Genomic DNA, 18,562 nt, shown 5'->3' with positions numbered 1-18,562 from the left:
AATTTTGCAGAGAAATGGCTTGAGATGGTGCCCTGAGTTACCTTTCGTCCCCTTGTGACAGAGAAGGGATCCAGGAGTGCCCACATGCTCCCTGCTGAGGGTGACAGTGTGTCCACGAGTGAACCCACCTGCCATGGAGTCACAGAGGCTGAGAGCACAGCATGGACATGTGGCCCAATCCTGCAAACAAAGCCAGGTCCAAGGGTAGTTGCAATGGCTGGCAGAGAAGCTGATTTTCTGCTAGAACTAGAGCTGTGAGGCTGTGAGCCTGGATCTGCCAGGGTCTTATGTGCGCGTGAAAGCGTAGCTCATGTGGAAGAAAGTAAAGCTGAGACTGGGAGTCCCTGAGACCCTGGGACTAAAGCCAGGCCTGAAGCAGGCTCTTCTTGTACACAGCGAATCAACCCTTTGTGATTTAAGCTAGTGTGAATTCGGTTGTCTTTTACAGCAGAAAGCACCTTGACTAATCCATGTAGAGAAGAGTGTGACAGTGTGAGCTAAGCAGTAGAGCCTGCAATCGGTGAGAGGACAATCAGGAGGGGCAGAGGAGACATTGTTGGGCGGGCTGGGGTGGGCTTCTGTGGGGGCCAGGTGGGAGAGTTGGGGGTGATGCTAAAGGGGACAGTGAAAAGATTTTGCGCTCATGGATTGGAGAGGCTGTCAGTATTTAGGGCAGAAAAAAGGCCCGGGATAGCGCTGCATCGGGGGAATACCAGAGGGGGACAGGCAGCAAAGTCCGGTACTGACGAGCCATTAAGGCACCTGATGAAGAAGGCATGCCAGGTGGCTGACAGAATGGCAAGACTACGGGGATAAATGGAGTTGGGAGTTTGGAAGAGGTAAAATTTGGTGCCAGACGTGGTAACTTGGGGTGGAAAGCTCTAAGAAAAAAACCGGAGGGTAGGGGGAAATATGGCTAACATATCTGGGCCAAGTGTGTGGATTTGAGAGCCATCAATAAAGGAGAGAAAGCAGAGGTCAAGGGATGAGGTCCTCCCAAAGGTGCACCTCAAATGTATATAGTAGCAAATTCGAATCGGTATCTATTTTGCCTGAGGCTAGTTGTGCTAGGACACACAGGGTCGCTGTAGACCTCGAGCTGACAGCAAAGGCCTCTCTGACAATCGCTGTTGGTCGTTTCATTTCCCACAGAGAAATCTGGTGGGAATCTCCACCAGCTGGAACCTGACATTTGCAATAAATGATCCACAAATACTGATCAAACCAAATACAACCGTTCGCCTATCAGATGTCTAACGGGGCGTTACAGGCAGCCCTCAAGTGCTCTGAGGCTCTTCAGCAGCGGCTCCAAGGAAGCAGCGGGCCGGGAGCAGGTGGGAAGGGCGACTGCGCGGGGCCACGACCTCCCCGGGTCCCTGCAGGCCGTTGGAGACGGAGCAGCAGCGAGGACTAGAGCAACACAAGGCCGGATGTGTTCTGAGCCGGAAGAGGAGAGTGGGATAGGCCGAAAGGGGTGGGGGTGGGGGGTGGGGGGTGGGGGGTGACAGTTTGGGTCTACGTGGCAGCAGGCGGACCCCAGACGCGCGCGCCCACCGGACGATAGGATCAGCGGCGCCGGGGCAGGCACATGGCCCCAAAGCACCCACACTAGGGCCCGGGCCGGCCAGGGCTGTGTTCCTGGGCCTTGGCGCGCCTCCGCGCAGTCTCTGATCGCAGGTCAGGAGTTGTGAGGCACGCGGGAGCCCTGCGTGTCTGTGGTCGTGGTCCCTGCGCGCTCGGCGTGTCCGTGCCCGTGGCTTTGCACGCCGAGGGCTCTGCAGACTGACCAGTCTCTCGGGGCTGCGCTGGGCCTTCCAGAGGCAGCGTCCTCTCAGCAACCCCGCGCGGTCGCCCCCGCCCAGCCGCACCGCAACACCGCCTCCGGGGCGGAGCTCCAGGGCTCCTGGTGCTGGGCTGGCCGAACTGAGCCGGGGCGCGGCGGAGTCGGCAGGGGGCGCTGCCGGGCCCCGCGAGCTGCCCGGTGGCGGGTGCGCGCCGCCCTCGCCTCCCCTCGCGCCGGGAGGAGCTGGCGGCGAGCGCCGAGCCGGGCGCGCAGCGGCGGAGCTGGGTCCGGCCTGGGACCATGGGCGGTGAGTGCGGCGCGGGCCTGGGCCGGGGCAGTTGCCATTGGGGCTGCGCCGCGCAGAGGCTCTAGGCGAGTGGGCGTCCAGGGTCCGAGGTTGGGAGACTGAGGAGGTCCCCCTAACTCGCCAGTGGGAGAGGGGCGGGAAGGCTGGGGGCGCTTCGAAGCGTCGGGTCCGTATCCCGCGACTAAGCCTCCTCCTTTATCCCCGCGCTCACCCCAGAGCCTAGGACTTGCGCCCTCTTTCCTGCCACTCCCCCCATGCGCCCGGTGTCCCTGCCCCGGCGCCCGCCCAGTAGCCCCCCTCTCCCAGCGCTGGCGCCGTCTCACGTCCCCTGCGAACCCCCGGCTCTGTCTCCAAGCCCCCTGCAGCCCCGCATTCTCCCGCGGAGCTCGCCTCCACCTCGCCCCCGCCCCTCCAGCCCTCTCCCGCACGGCCCCCGCCCTCCCGCCGCCGGATTCCAGCCGAGATTCAAGCTCCCGGGATCCCCCTTCCCGGGCGGTCCTGAGCCAGCTAGTCTCCAGGTAAGCAGGCGGCCGCAACTTCGCGGCCTTTCCCGGAGACGGGGCTGGCTCCTCTTGGCAGCCACCTGCAGCCTGACGCCTCCGGGCGTCCCGGGCCTGGCCGCCGGGCCGCCCGAGCGCAGGTTAACATTCCTGGATGCGCAGGTTAGGACCGTGTGGTGTGGACCCACGACGTTGCTTTTGCTGGTGAACTTGCATATGTCCTGATCTTTTAAATAAGCTGGGTTTGTCACACACACACAGAGAGAGAGAGGGAATGGATTTGCTTAGGGTAGGTTGCCTGCTTTGCAGCCGCAGCTGCCTTTTAAATTGTACTTGTGGATGGTAGTGCACAGGACGGTGGAGCCATATTTTCCCGCTTCGGCTGTGAGTTCAGCGATTGCGAGGGGGCTCTGTGGTGAGTGAGGTTATCACCGCCTGACTAGCCAGTGTCTTTGTGGGAAGGCAAGGATCCTTTGTAAGCATTCAACAAGTAAAATCAGGAGAGATGTGGAATCAGATCGAGCTGTGAATGGGGAAGTGTAGGGGGATGGATGGGGGATCGGAGAGTGCTCCACAAATGGGGCCGTTTGTTGATATTTCCAGAAGGCCCGTGGGTGTGAAGCTGGCAGTGCGGAGCCCACCCTTTCAAACGGGACGCGACTGCGGTCGGGCTTGGCAGTAACTTACCCTCCTCAGAGGTGTTGGTGCCCAATCGGGACATCTGTGAGAAGGGGATTTATAGCAGATGGATCAAAAGGCCTCGGGCGCAGTGGCTCACTCCTGTAATACCAGCACTTTGGGAGGCCGAGGCGGGCGGATCACCAGAGGTCGGGAGTTCGAGACTAGCCTGACCAATATAAAAACCCCGTCTCTACTAAAAATACAAAATTAGCCGGGTGTGGTGGCGCATACCTGCAATCCCAGCTACTCGAGAGGCTGAGACAGGAGAATCGCTTGAACCTGGGAGGCGGAGGTTGCAGTGAGCCGAGATTGTGCCATTGCACTCCAGCTTGGGCAAAAAGAGCAAAACTCCGTCAAAGAAAAAAAAAAAAAACAAAAACCCTGTGGTCCCTGGAGAGAGGTGGAGATGCATGGGACAGCCTGAAAGCCAGTGTATGAATCTGCCCCATCCCTTCTCCTGGCTTTCATTAATTCTTGGATTAAATTAGTTGCTTATCTCAAAGAAAGGATGTGTAGGGGGAACTTCTGGCCAGCCCATCCTCACTGATACCTTGGGAGGCTGCGTTTGGGCACCAGGAACAGCGTGGGCCACCTGGCCTTTGGTGCGCAGCACTCCAAGTGTTTGTGGACTGCAGTATCTGTAACTCTTTTTTCTATTGATCAGCTTGAATAGTAATTAGCTCAATATTACTTCACTATTGATTAGATAAGCAGCCCAAGGACACACTGGGGCTCAGTGGGGTCTCTCTGTCCAGAAATTCCCGTGGGCTTCTCCTTGGCCCTCCCTACACCGCTCTGTGATGAGTTGCTGTCAGATGCCCCACTGTGCAGGAGCATCTTCAGGGATGGGTGGAAGGAACCATCTCTGTGGCCCCAGGTCCCTGCCTGGTCCCCCCGTCTACCACATAGGGGTACTCAGTGTTCGTGAGGGAAAAAAATGGATGCCCCAGTGAATTAGTCTGAGTTCACAACCAATGTTTTCTACACTTTGCTACACTGTTCAAAATGTTACCCTTAAATTAAACAGTTGTTTTTTTTTTTTAATGTGTCATATCACCAGAGACAAACTCTTCGTGTGTGTTTGGGGCAGGGAGTGCAGTCTGCAGATCAGGCTCTGATGGTGGGTCGTTAACCTCAGTGGGGACTCCAAGATTTCCATGAAGAAAATCAGTTGTCTTCATTCAAGAATTGGGGTAGGTAGTGGTGGGCGCCCTTGGGAGCTACGAAGTTTGTCTGCTGAGGGTTGATCCACCATAGCTTAACCTATAGTGCCCAGAGCTGTAGCCCCAGTCCCCTTTAACATTTCCTATCCCTGCTCACTGATGGAGGAAGCTCCCAGGGAGACAGGGTACCACTTGCAGAGCCCCACTGGCCGCTTCAGATTGCACCATCCCCACTCCAGTGGGTGTTGCTTCCTGTGGCGGGCTGGGAGTGCCTCTTCTTGCACATTTCTGGCACTGTGGCTTGCAGCTCTATTGGTGGGAGGGAGGTTGGTGTTTTGGGCCAGTGCTTTTGTCTCTTGGAGGTGGCTATAACCCACTGGCAGATGGGGCAAGGTCCAGCTCTTGTGCCTCTGTCAAAGGCCACCCCCAGGCAGTACAGCCAAATGCTGAGGGGGTGGGAACACCTCATGTCCCCCTTTCTGGGGGGGGGAATCTGGAAAGGGCTAAAATTGAGACTGCCACTTGACTGTGGGAGCCTGCACTGCCCCTGGCTGTCACAAACTTATCTTTCTTACCCAGATTGTCTCTGTCTTCAGGTCTGGCTCAGAATTCCTGCAGCTGGTGAAAATCTGTTTTCTAGAAGAGGTTTAATTAATGCCTGCAGTCTGTGAGTGAAAGAAAGGGAGGAGAGGGAGAAAGAGACATACTGCTATCTAGAGGTGGGTGGGAGAAAGGATGGGAGAATGTTCAAGGTCCTGAAAATTTATAAGGGGAGATTTCAGCCCCAGAACCTGTCTCTGGACAAGGTTCCTGGTTGGTGGATAAGGAAGTGTGCCCACATTCCAGTGTAGGGGTTACCAGTTAGGAGCAAAGTCACTGAGATAGGAAAAATGGCCCCATGGGAATCTGAAATCCATTTGCTGGGCCCATCATTCTGGTTTTGAGAAGGCCTTGAAAGCCAGCTGAGACTTGGGCTCGGCACGGCAGGAGAGCACTGAGCTGTTTGAAGTTTTTGAATGAGGTGTGTGCCCTTTTGGAAATAATGGCTTGAGCAAGATTGATCTGGGGTTTGGCCGGGGAAGCCACTTTATAGGCCCTGAGCTGTAGCCCCAGTCCCCTTTGACATCCCCCATTTTACAATGGAGGAAGCTCCCAGGGAGACAGGGTGCCACTTGGAGAGCCCCCCTGGACACTTCAGATTGCAGCCATTGTCACTTCATCTCACCTGAGGTGCTGAGGGGAGAGTCTAGGTAAGTGACAAAAGGAGCAGTGGCTTGGAAGGTCTGTGCGCCTGTGTTCAGGAGGTGAAGAAGAGGGAGCAGCTTTCTAGTAGGATGGTGGGCCTTTTGATAGAAGCGTCTCCCAGGGACTCTTTTTGAACCTGCTGCACAGCCTTGCAGGTAAACGAGGGCCCATTGGAGCCTCTCAACCTGGAGATGCTGCACGGCAGCCACGAGGAGGCACCTGTGAACCCAGAATGAATTTCAGGGTCTGCTCTGAGTCCAAAAGGCAGGAGGGCCCTGGCCAACTAACACCTAACTGAGCCACAGACTCTGGCCTGTTTATCCTCCACCCTCAAAACCAGCAGGCTTCTCTGACCCTTTTTGGACTTTGGCTGGGGAAGCCACTGGCTTTTGGAAAAAGTTCAGTCTGCAGTGATGGCAGGAACCATCTCAGGAGTGTGGAAGAAGTTAATGATTAAAAAGGCATGGAAGAAGAACTGGATGGCGGCTTGGGGAGTAGTTCCTGCAGTCAGGAGGCAGCCTTTACCTCATCCCCTTGGCCCACAGTCATCTGTGCATGAGTCTGCCCCTCCCTCCATCAGTGGAGCTGCCTCTGAGCTGCGTACTCTAGGGTGGAGGAGAGTTTGGGGGAACTCAGACATCTAGTAGTAGAGACTATAGTAACTTTAAAATTCTCTTCGTATTTGCAGAATCATTTCCACAATTTATGCATTCATGTTTCAGTTTACAGGGCATCCTTTTGTCACCTGCTCGCCACCCCTTATGCCCCTGGGTGTGACCAGCTTCCTTAGAAAGAGCTGTAATCAATAGCATATTGATTAAAAAGCATATTAAGATGAAAATTATTGCACCTGGTTTTGATACCCCCACTCTCTCCCCTTTCCTCCTCCACTTCTGTTTGTGGTTACAGCCATCATTTACATTAAAATTACAAATCATTTTGAATACTATTTGTCCCACCCCTCAATTATTCAGAGACATGTGTCTTTCCAACCAACAAAACCACAGCTTGCTTTCCTAGGCTTACCTCATTCTTGGATCCAACACCAACCTTCAGGCCTTCAGAGATACAGCAGTATCGTTTTGAGCTTTTAACTGTAAAATAAAATGAAGCTCTTACTTGCTAAGTTTGTTCTCTGCAGACATAGGAGAATCTAGTTAGAATTAAACATTTACTGTCTTGTTAAGGCTTTATGCTTCTAAAATGAAAGTGGCAGTTGGATTACCGTAAAGTTAGTAAAGTTGTAGAACAAATTTTTGGAAGCTCAGAAATAATAATGGAGGGACTTACAGAAATAAACTATTAAGCTTAAATATTAAAACATGCAGAGATATAAATATGAACTACCTTGAAAGTATAGAAAGTTTGGCAAGTATAGATTAATAAGTATATAATTTTTTATGCAAGTTATATTATTAGGATCATGCATTATGTTTATACAGTACCTTGCTATATAAAAAAGCAACTTTGTCCATGATCTCATTTGATTCAATAAGCCTGCGATCTGCTTAGAGATGGGGAGATGGGACCTTGGGATGGTTAAAAGGCTTCCTCTAGAATTCAGATCTCATAAGCAGAGAAATACTATGTAAACCTAGATATTCTTGCCCACGTTGTTTGATAACCGAATGTGGTTACATAGTTTTTTGAAAATTGTAGATGGTCCTATTCTTAGGGATAAAAGTAGGCATTGGTTTTCTCTAAAACTTTCTGCAAGTCAAACAAAGAAACAAGAACTGTGTATGTAGTACCTAGAAACCTGAAAGGACTTCTCAAGTTTTGTGGATATCAGAGGTTCTCTGTTGATGACTTCCTAATACTAGAGTACCTGAGTTGGTTGTGTATTCAGCACAGTGCAGTAATTGAGTGTGTACATTCAGAGGCCAAACTGACTTTAAACCCTGGATCTACCATTACTAGCAGTGCACCCTTGAGCAAGTTACTTTTCTGTGCCAGTTTCCTTATTTGTAAAATTCGGGTGGTGATAATAATACCTACTTCATGGTACTGTTGTGAAACTGAAATATAATAATACATGATGAGGGCTTAGAAAAGCACCTACCACATGGTACGTGCTTTAAAAATGTTAGCTGCTATTCCTATTCATTTGTTTCTTAAAATTACCTTTTAGGCGCCAACCAACTGCACTGAGATGATGGATACAGGATGACGGTCTCTGTCCTCATGGAACAGAGGACATTATACTTCAGTTTGTGGTGAAGGACATGAATGGCAGTGCAGATCAATTTCCAGGCACTTGCTCACTTATAGCCATGAGAGGCTGTGAAGGGGCTGACCATGGGGTGGTGACCTTGCCAGCTCTTTGAAACAGCACTCATTTTGACTCATCTGTGTCTGACACATGCTGGTTGTTTTAACTGTCACTCTTGGCCACAGGTTGTTAGTGGGAAGTGTGATAAGAGATCCTAGATTTGTTTAGTCACCTGGTTTTGTCAACACTATTTTTGGTCCTGGTTGACAGAGTACTGCCCTGGCTACTATTTTGAACTGGACTGGCTCTTCAGCAGCCCCAGAAACCTTTGGTACTATCAGAGACCCAGTTCTCTGAGCAAGAAATGGCACAGCTGCTCCTGAGAGCAGGTAGGGGACTAGCCAGAGGCAGGAAGCCAGAACACCACATTTCCTGTGTCTGCCATAGCTAGAAACTTCTTGACCCAAAGAAACTATGTTGACGGGCATGGGTTTCCTAACTGGTGCTGGAAAGAGAGGACCTTCCTCCTCAGACCTCGCTTTGCTTGCTCTGTGCATCCTACAGAGAGGCTCCAGCATGGCAGCGTGCCCGACTAGCACCTGCCATCACGGAGCTGGCACGGCCTCCAGCAATGGGCTGTCGACCAGAAAATCCTTCTGTGATTGCTGCTTCAGGAACTCGAGTGCTTCTCTGCCTCGTTTGAGTGTGATTAGCCCAGCTTGTACTCAACATACACTGGAATACTTCATACCGATAAGTCAGCAGTCAGACTGGAAAACCAGTCATCAGTTATCTTAGTGGCAACCAGCTTATTTTTATTTACTTTAAACTACGGTTGACCCTTGAACAATTCAGGGGTTAGGAGCACTGATTCCCCCAACCATGGCCCCCCACAGGAAAATCCAAGTATATTAAATCCCCAACATCGTAACTATACATAGCCTACTGTTAGCCAGAAGCCTTACTGATAATGTAGTCAGTTAACACATATTTTGTATGTTGTATGTATTATATGCTGTATTCTCACAATAAGCTAGAGAAAAGAAAATGTTATTAAGAAAATCATAAGGAAGAGAAAACATTTCCTATTCATTAAGTGGAAGTGGATCATCATAAAGGTTTCATCCTCATTGTCTTCACATTGAGTAGGCTGAGAAGGAGGAAGAGGAGGGGTTGGTCTTGCTGTCTCAGGGGTGGCAGAGGCGAAAGAGAACCTACATGTAAGTCGACCTGCTCAGTTCAAATCCGTGTTGTTCAAGGGTAGACCTATGTCCTGGAAATTTTAAATTAAGTTTTGTCTTAAAAAAAAAAAAAACTTGCCCCACACTTGTAAAACAAACAGCAAATAATGCCAACCTTTTGTATATAGGGAGAATTAAGGTAAAAGGGGGAAAACCCTTTCTCTGCTTTACAAATGGCTCCCCAGGTGCTCTGACTTCTCTGGTCATGATCGTCTCTTGATTTCCCAGACTGGAACCTCTTTTGTCGCCAGTGTGTCTGTCTCCGTTGCAGTCCCTAATGGAAACACAGACCTGAAAAATCAAAGCTTGGACATTTATGGCCAAAGGTCATGGCATGGATGGTTGATTTTTTTGGCTCTGTCTTCAAAGTGAAAAATCACTGTCTTCTTTGAGAAAGAAAGTTATTTTGGGAGGTGGCTAACATCAGCAGGCAGGAAGATCTAAGCAAGCCTGTCTCATCCTCGGTTCACATAATTTCTAGCATTGCTAAGTTAGCAGCATATGATTTTTTTTCTCCTCTTGTGCATCTTGCTCTAATGACTGCTGATTATCTTGAAACAGCTGCATTAATTGATGGTGTTTAACGACTCTACTTACACTAAGTAATCACAGTTGGCTTGGCTGAGGATCGCCAAGTTCTTTTTACTTGCTTTTTAGTTTGAGAAGTGTTTATTTACTCTGTGTGCCGAATGCCAGAAGGGGAGTTGGGAATGCCTCACCTCAGTGCCGGCCCACTGCCCAATGCCCAATGCTCACACTCTCCTGGGACATCATCATGTGCCACCACAGCATCCGTTCCCCGTGTATTCTGATTGTCTGCTCATGGGCCTGTCTTCCAGCTTGATAGGGAGCCCCTAGAAAGCAGGGACCATACCCAGCTCATCTCTAAAGCTTTGGCCTTTAGCACAAGGACTGGCATGAAACAGGCCTCAATAAAAGTTAGGTGAATGAATGATGAGTGGTTATGAATGTGTCTGGCTGAAAGTAGCAGAAAGCCCTGGCTTAGTGGCTTCAGCAAATAGGGGTTTGTTTTTCTCACGTAACAAAATGCGTGAAGATAGGTGATTGCTGGTGTTGGTTTCAGCAGCTGACATCTGTCTGTACTGACACTTGTGTTACTCTCTTGGCCTTTCCTTCATGATGGCAAAAAACACCAGCAAACCAGACTTCCCCTGACATTTCATGGCCAGAACTGTATCACATGGGTTGCCCTCCGTTAAATGGGCCATGTGAGTGTGTAGCGGGGCACACTGAGGAAGGCTCACTACTTGAACAAACCAAGTATGTTTAATGGTTCAAATATGGTAGGCATTCACTTTTTGCTCACACACAGTCCAAAATGGCTGTTTCTGCATGGGGCTTTCCTCCAAGAGGAGATTCAGGGACTCAGGCTCTCAAGGCTGCCATGCTCGTTTGCCTCACTCAGCTGAAGAGGAAGGAACATGGAGGATGGTGTGTGGGAGGATTTTGTGGGCCAGGCTCAGAGGTGCTGAACTACTGGCCCTGACATTCCACTGGCCAGGGCTCAGTCGCCTGAGCATACCTTCCAAGGGGAGGAAATGTGGTCCAGCCACATGCCCAGGAGGGAGAGGAGATGGGTATCACAATTAGCTGGCAGTCTCTGCTACACTGTCTGCCCCCTCCTCCCCCCAAAAATCAGGATTCTCTTAACAAGAAAGAATGAGTAGATATTGAGGGGCAAGTGGGGGTGTTTTCTTTAGAAGGAAATGCTGTGCTAAGAAGGCTGCAGCCAAGAGTCGTCTTCATTCCTAGGACATCATCTGTTCTAAATCTCTGCTTCTGTTCCTACCTTTGGGAACTGGGCCAGATGACTCAGTAGGACAGTGGGAGGCCCTCATTATCCCCCTGTCTTGACACAGGGCATGTTCTTAACAGCTTTGTGGGAATGTGTCCTAGTCGATTCACATCAGCAGTTGGAGGTTACCCCAGAGGAAATGGTCTTCGGTCCCCCAAGGCCAGAGGAACCTATGAGAGCTCCTTTTTTTCAAGTGCCCCTGCCCACTCAACCTTCCAAAGCTTCTCTTCCTCTCCAGCCTCCGCCCCAGCCCACATCTGGAGGGGAGGAGAGGACACAGCAAAGAGTGACCTGATTCCCCTCTAATTCATTAAAAAGTGTTTTCCCACTGCTTCCTGCTAGTTTTCCTCGGTAATAATTGATGAGTGATATATTGATATACTGGGGTGTAGTGCTTTATTCTTGTTTAGTTTGTTGTAGGTTTCTGTGATGGGGCCATTCCATCCACAGCATTCTTCCTGGTGCTCACCCTTCCTTTTTCCCACCCTCCTTCCCTTCCCCCACATACCTGTTGAGCACCTGCTGCTTGCTCTGCTGTCTGTCCACCCAGCCCTGGGGAAGGTGGGCAAGGAAGCTGACACGAGTCTGTTGTGTTCATGAGTAGAGTGGGAGGGGTAGGCTCTGAGGGCTGTGGTTGCCCAGTATTGGAGGATGTCACCCAGTCTTGGGGTCAGGGAAGGCTTCCAGGGGAAGGTGGTGCTTAAGCTGAGTTTAAGGATAAGCAGGAGTTAACCAGGTCAAGAAGGCATCTGGGCCAAGAGAGTGGAATGGGCACAGACACTGAGTTATGAAAAGGGGGAACAGCAAGTCGACTGTGCCAGAGTCGGGCGGGATGGTGTGGCCATTCACCCGTCCAACACTGCTGTGCCATGGGGCCTGGCCTTACAGGATCTTGCAGGCAGAAAAGGACCAGCCCCCTTGGAACTCGTGGGCTGGCTGTGAGGGGGATGAGTCTGCAGAGGAGTTTGGGCCAGAATCTGAGGAGGGCTTGGCTGCTGTCCCAGACTCTGCTCTAAAGGGTCTGCTGCTGGAGGTTGAGTAGGAGAGGGGCCCCATCACTTGTGCCATCACCTCTTGTGCCCCGTCCCTCTGTGTCTGATTCTTGACTGGTCCTTTGCCCGGGCATTACTCAGGCTATAAAAATAGAGGCTGGCACCAGCACTCCAGCATGTAGTTGGTGGAAAGCTGAAGCTGTCATTACATATCAAGATACTTGCCAGGGAGATTTTTGATGGAGCACTTTCTTGGAGCCCTGAAGATGAGGTTCTAAAGTTGGCTTATAGTTTTTTTCTCCCTTGGACTTATCCCAATGCTTCTGGCCATTCACTTGGAATCTGTACTGGTTGTGCTTGTTACTCACCCCCGCCCCAGGCTCATACATGCCCTCAGGGACACATTGAAATGAACGCTCAACCCTGAAATCCACCAAATGAGGGCTCACCTTGCCACAGACTGGCCCGAATAGAGGGGCTGGGTCCTCTCCATGGGGCCCGCTGGAGGCTGGCGTGCAGTCCATCAGGTATTCATGTCCCATATAACACAGGACACCCTGGCCCGAAAAAGGAACTTTCAGCACTGCCTGAGAAGGTAAGCGTTCTGATAACTGTGCTTTCTTTCCCTAAGGAAATGAGGGCTGAGCCAGGGTTTAGCAAAGCTGTCAGCTGCCTTGATTGTGATGAATGATTCCAAGGGTAGTTTCCTTCGTTCTCCCTCCCAGCCCTGTTTATTAAGGTGGACTGGAGACAGTGCTGGGGGGTGGGGTACAGAGAGATGAACCATCATGCTAGTCTAAGCCAAGGGCTGAATGAACTGCACTTTGCTTCAAGGTGGGTTAGTCTGTATTCGTAGACAGAGACTGAATAGTTTGATGCTGTTTTTTGGGTGCCTTCTTGGTCCGAGTGCTGCAGGGAATGCAAATAATAATGAGAAGCAAATCATGACTGTCTTATGTTTTCCAGGATGGATCTCATCTAATCCCCTCCATGCCCCCTGAGGCAGGCAGCAATATTACACTCCACTAGAATAGAAGCTCCATGAGGGCAGGAATTTGGGGCTGGTTTAGTCACTTCGAATCCTCAGCTTCTATAACTATCCTTGGCGTAGAGCAGATACTCAGTAAATATCTGAATGAATGAATGAATTACTATTTGCAGGTGAGGACACTGCAGCTCAGAGAGATTAAATACCTTGCCTGAGCTGTTAGGTGGTGGAGTAAAAGCCCTGGTCTCAGTGCCAGGGAGGGACCATGAGCTGTGACTTTGGGACCCCAACCCTACTGCCCCTGGAATGAGGGCTACTTCTATGATAGCAGTGTAGGAGGGCAGGAGCCTGCCTGGCCTGGTCTACTGAACACAGCACAATCTTGGCAAAACCCACCAGTTGTATGATGATAGAGCCACAAGGACCCAGGGGGTTGGAGGGTGTCTTCCTGCTGCCAGCGCCATGATGTAACTCAGAGGTGGGGTGATAGGCAGCCTGTATCTATCAGCAGCTTGAGAGTGACATTTCAAGAATACCACCTTCATCCGGTCAGGCGTATGCTGAGAAACTTTCAGTGGCTCCCTACTCCTACGGGAACCTAGTCTGGCTCTAGCCCTCCTCCACCCTGTTCACTGATGAGTCACTGCATAAGGCCTGTCATCCACAGTACGGTGGCATAGGGGTGGGCTTTGCAGCCTGCCTCTGTGCCATTTATCCTCACATCAGGCACGCCTACTGACATCCTCACTGCCTTTTAGTTTAGCACAGTTTCTGCCTCTTTCATGCAGCCCTCTCGCTGGTCATCCCAGCACAAAGAGTCCCCCACCCCTCAGGTGCCTGTAGCCTTTGTCTGTCTGTTCAGTGCATTTCCTAAGGGTGTTCTTGGAACCCTGGGTTCTGCAGGTGGATGGGGCTGCTGCTAAGTGGGGCATGAGGCCCCTCCCAGTCCACCTAAGCACCTCCACTGCTACCTGAATTCCACATCAGATTCCATGTTGTGATGAGTTTTGAAAGAGGATACTGTTTGGAAACCACTGGTCTCTATAATTTATCATGTGCCTGCCTTGTGAGATACTGCTTAACTGCATTGTTTAAAAATAATTTAAATATGTTTTACAGTACTCTTTTTTTCTGATTTTTAAAAGTAATACAAGTTTACTTAAGAAAATTTAGAAAATGCAGAAATATATGTGAGAAAATAAGCCTGCCAGGATTCCCTCTTACTTAAGGAGTAGTGAGCCAATCTTCTGTCTTGTAATTTGTTTCTTTTAAAGAAAATTTAGATTACTTGTCAGTGCAGGTATAACCACTCATAATATTTAGGACATATTTTCTCTTTTTAATGTTTTTCCCTTTTTAAAAAAATTGTTACTTTTACAAATAGCAATTATTTAAATTCATTTTTTAAAATAGCACAGGTTCAAATTCTAAAGTGTACAGTAAAAAGTCTTGCTCCCACACCTGCTTCAAGCCATTCAGCCCAGCCTGTACATACTATATTGTAGCTTGTCTTTTTGACTTAACAATATAACGTTTTTCCTCTGTCATTACTCACCTTTTGTTATTTGCACCCAACATACTATAAAATCAAAGCATTAAAATATATGAGTAAATATTGGAAAGTTCTTCCTACTTCACAATAGAGATGACACTGTTAATTTCAGCAGCCATCTCCTGCTAGACCTTTTTCTGTAAATTTATGTTTTCCAAAAATTTACGTATATATGTTGGGATATGCTAGCATTGGTTTTACCTAAGTGAGATTACACTGTATCTAGTATGCTGCTACTTTTGTTTTCTGTCTTTTGTTTTTAACTTGGCAATATTTCTTGGAGGTTTGTCCACACCTAAGCCCACTTCTTTCTTTTTTTAAGGCTAAATCGTGTTCCCTTGTTTGGGCAAACTGTGATTTTCCAACTGTTTCCCTATGGATGAACATTTCAGTTATTTTCACATTTTTGTAATGACTCCTAATGCTGCTTTGTACATAGGTGGTAACATTTTTGTAGGATAGAAACCTGAAATACAAATTCTTGGGGCAAAAGATGTGCATGTTTATTGTTTTGGTGGAGACCACCATTTCCCCTTCACAGATACCATTCTAATTAATCCTCTCACCACCAGCAGTGTATGAAAGAACTCATCCCCCTGAGACTAACATTCATGATAGGTGAGAGGTGAATTTTTTTGGCCAATCTGAAAGGTAAGAAATGCCACTAACTCCTTTTTTTTTTTTTTTTTTTTTTTTTTGAGACAGAGTTTTGCACTTTCATGCAGGCTGGAGTGAAGTGGCGCAATCTTGGCTCACTGCATCCTCCGCCCCCCAGGTTCAAGTGATTCTCCTGCCTCAGCCTCCCAGGTAGCTGAGATTATAGGTGCCCACCACCATGCCCAGCTAATTTTTGTATTTTTAGTAGAGATAGGGGTCTCTACTAAATATAGCCTCACCATGTTGGCCAGGCTGGCCTCGAACTCCTGACCTCAGGTAATCCACCCGCCTCAGCCTCCCAAAGTGCTATGATTACAGGCGTGAGCCACCACACCTGGCCGCCAGCTCATTTTAAAATGTACATTTCTTTCCATCCTGGTTTTCCAAACATACATAACTATACATATTGATTAGAATTGTGCCATGCCTTGTTCTCTGTCCTTTTTTCCTTTCATATTAGGTCAGGGATGTTTTCTCTGTTCATTGCATTCTCTCCAAAAGCTCAGTTGTTCAGGGTTGCTGGCCTTTTGAGCTATTGCAGATCACCTGGAGTGTTTTTTATTTTAGTTTGTGTCTTTGATCTTCAAAGATCCTGGGAATGACAAGTCATAGAAAAGAAAGAAAAGCAGAAGAAACACCTCCTGCAGAGAATTGGCACAAGGAGTGTCCAATAGACAAGAACCAAATGAAAATCAGAATTAGATATTTGCTCAGGGGCTCATCTCTTAGGTATTTGGCAGGGAGGTCCCTAAAATATCACCATGAGCTCTTGTTATATATGGATATTGTATACTCTGTGTTATATGTTAAGCTTGACCTGTTCCGTGCATTCTGCTATGAAAAGTACACAGCTTTGCTGTTGTTGTTTGGATAGAGAGATGATGATGGTTTCAGAGCATTCGATGTCAGTGGAAACATCCAGGAGTCAGTGTGGCGTGATGGAAATAGCATCGAACTGGAAAGTCAAGAGAGCTGGCTTTAGACTCTAGTTCTTCCCCCGACTTACCGAGTAAACCTGGAGAAGACACCTAGCCTTTTGGGTCACCTGGGGTCTGCGTGGCAAGGATGACCTGGGTGTAATGGGTTTGGAAAGCTTGGTGGGGGACAGGCTAGCAGTTAGAGGTCAATTCCAGCTTAATATTAAAAGAGAGCTCTCTAAGAATTGGCACTTTCTAAGATGAGACTGGCTGTATGTTGCCAGTTTTCAGAAATGTTCTGACAGGTGGTCAGTCAGCTCTCTGCAAACACACAGACACTATCCCTACTGTTATGTGGCTTAGGGTCAGTCGCAGGAGACAGCCAGCCAGCCAGGAATTTCACCATGGTCATTTGATTACATAATGATAGTGCTGAGGAGTGTCGTGGAGGAGAAATACAGGGTGACTTGAGAGTGTGAGACAGAGTGCTAAACAAGGCGGGTGAGTTGAAGGGCAGCCTCTCTGAGAAAGTGATCTTTGAGCTGGGATCCAGGGCATGGTCAGCAGTCAACAAGGTGAGAAAGTGGAGGCACAGAGGAGAGGCAGCATGCTGGCTGGAGGCAGGTGGGGGGATTGCTACTGGCTGTAGTGAGTCCTCCATTCATTAATCTCTTCATTCATACATTCATTCACTCTCTCAACAAATATTGGTTAAGCACCTGCTCTGGACCAGGCAGTGTTCTTGGCCCTGGGGACACATGTGTAGGGAGCAAGACTGACAAAGTTCTCAGCCTCATGGAGCTCAGTGTTGCCACATAGCAAATCATTCCCAAACTTGGTGCCTTAAAACGGCCATCATTTTACACTTATCCTCATAGTCTGGAGGTAGACCTGGCCCAGCCGGCTGTTTCTCATACATGTGTCTCACACAGTTATTCAGGCAGTAGCTGGTCTCATTCTCTGTGTTTTTGAGCACTTCAGCCTTGGCTTCAAACCCACTACCTGTCTCAGCTCACCAGAGTCCTCCCAAAAAGGCAGTCCAGTGGCCTTGTGTGCTGTTTCCAGCGTGCTCCTTGGGGTCTTACCTCCCTCCCCTGCCTCAGGCAGCTCCAAGAGTAACAGGTTTCTCCACCTCAGGTTCATTCTTGGAGAGCAGGAGTGATGCCCTTTTGACATTCCAGGCACCTGCCTAGCTGACCCAGGCCTGGAGTCCGCAGTGAGCAAGGCTCTTCTGTGGGACTGAGAGATATCTGGGTCTGGGAGACGCATAGTGTGAGGGCTTGAGGTGAGGCTGCACTGGTAGGTGGGGCCGTGGAGGCAATGGGCAGTATTTGGTTGACATCCGTGGAGCATTATAGGAAACCACTAGAAGACCAGAGATCTGATGACTCCCTAATGGGAAGATTACAGAAGACAGTCCTTCTTGGAAAACAAGATTTTAAAATTAATCTGTTAGAATGATTTGTCTTATAAAACAAGGCTTTCAGGTATGTCCCTGAAATGCAAGTATCCTCTAGAATTACTTGTCCTGTGGCTTAAAGAGAGGAAGCATAGATGTCCATCCTGATTCTATCAGTTATTATATCACAATCAGTGATATGGCAATCCGTGGTTCATTATCACAGAGTTGGTGGGTAGAGTCAACTTTCTATAACCAAGAGTTCACATTCTACAACAAACATTCCCACCACTGCAATTTCCCATAACACTCAACAGTGCCCAAGCAGTAACTCCTTGTAAGGAGAACTACAAAAACAAACCTCTAAATAATACAGTATAGCTTTTTGCCCTATTTGATAGACATATTAAGTAAGAAACTCCCTCTAGAAACTTGATTTTATGATGATAATACAGAATAAGTACTTGCTCAGTTAGCTGCAGTTTGTGGAAACTGATGTGTAAACAAGGATCAGGGCCACCCCCATTGCTTTTCATTCTCAAAATTACTTGGGTCAACCACTTTTGCTCCCAAATTTCTCATTAAGCTACATCAACCTGGAGTTGTGTGTTTCATTACAACTGTTAGCTAAGCTGAATCAAAGCTTTGGAGCTTTTAAGAGTTTTGGTCTTTTTTTTTTTGAGATAGAGTCCCACTCTGTCACCCAGGCTGGAGTGCAGTGGCACAATTTTGGCTCACTGCAACCTCTGCCTCCCGGGTTCAAGCAGTTCTCCTGCCTCAGCCTCCCAAGGAGCTGGAACTACAGGTGCCCGCCACCACGCTCAGGTAATTTTTTTTTTTTTTTGGCATTTTTAGTAGAGACAGGGTTTCACCATGTTGGTTAGGCTGGTCTCGAACTCCTGACCTCAAATGATCCACCTGCCCCAGCCTCAAAGTGCTGGGATTACAGGAGTGAGCCACTGAACCTGGCCTCTTAAAAGTCTTATTACCTACTTTATTGGCAGGGAGCTGGGACTCCATGCAGTTCAGATTTCCTCCAAAGCTAAATGTCGTAATTGTAGGTAACAGTGCTCTTAGCTCTATTTTTGCTCTACTTGTCACTTTATAAG

General features: G+C 48.8%; 1 protein-coding gene across 6 annotated transcripts in view; it reads left to right on the top strand.

The window, feature by feature from the left end:
* The first annotated feature begins 1,315 nt into the window (after positions 1-1,315).
* The window catches only part of PXYLP1 (2-phosphoxylose phosphatase 1), a 64,384-nt gene continuing 47,137 nt past the window's right edge, over positions 1,316-18,562 (top strand). Inside the window, exons 1-2 of one of the 6 annotated variants that reach the window (XM_063610694.1) lie at positions 2,180-2,608; positions 4,332-4,464. Coding sequence is in view for 1 of the 6 variants with exons in the window: in XM_063610696.1 (XP_063466766.1) it covers positions 2,084-2,090 (7 nt within the window). In the remaining 5 variants the exon portion in view is untranslated. Of the gene's footprint in view, positions 1,335-1,496; positions 1,678-1,953; positions 2,091-2,179; positions 2,609-4,331; positions 4,465-18,562 lie in introns of those variants that run through there. The other 5 variants (XM_063610695.1, XM_055295233.2, XM_055295230.2 and 2 more) reach the window with 5 other exon arrangements.

Source organism: Symphalangus syndactylus, chromosome 10 (assembly GCF_028878055.3).
Source record: "Symphalangus syndactylus isolate Jambi chromosome 10, NHGRI_mSymSyn1-v2.1_pri, whole genome shotgun sequence".
NCBI classification, from domain to species: domain Eukaryota; kingdom Metazoa; phylum Chordata; class Mammalia; order Primates; family Hylobatidae; genus Symphalangus; species Symphalangus syndactylus.
Note: the sequence above shows the minus strand (reverse complement) of the source record. Positions and strands in the feature narration are given on the sequence as shown.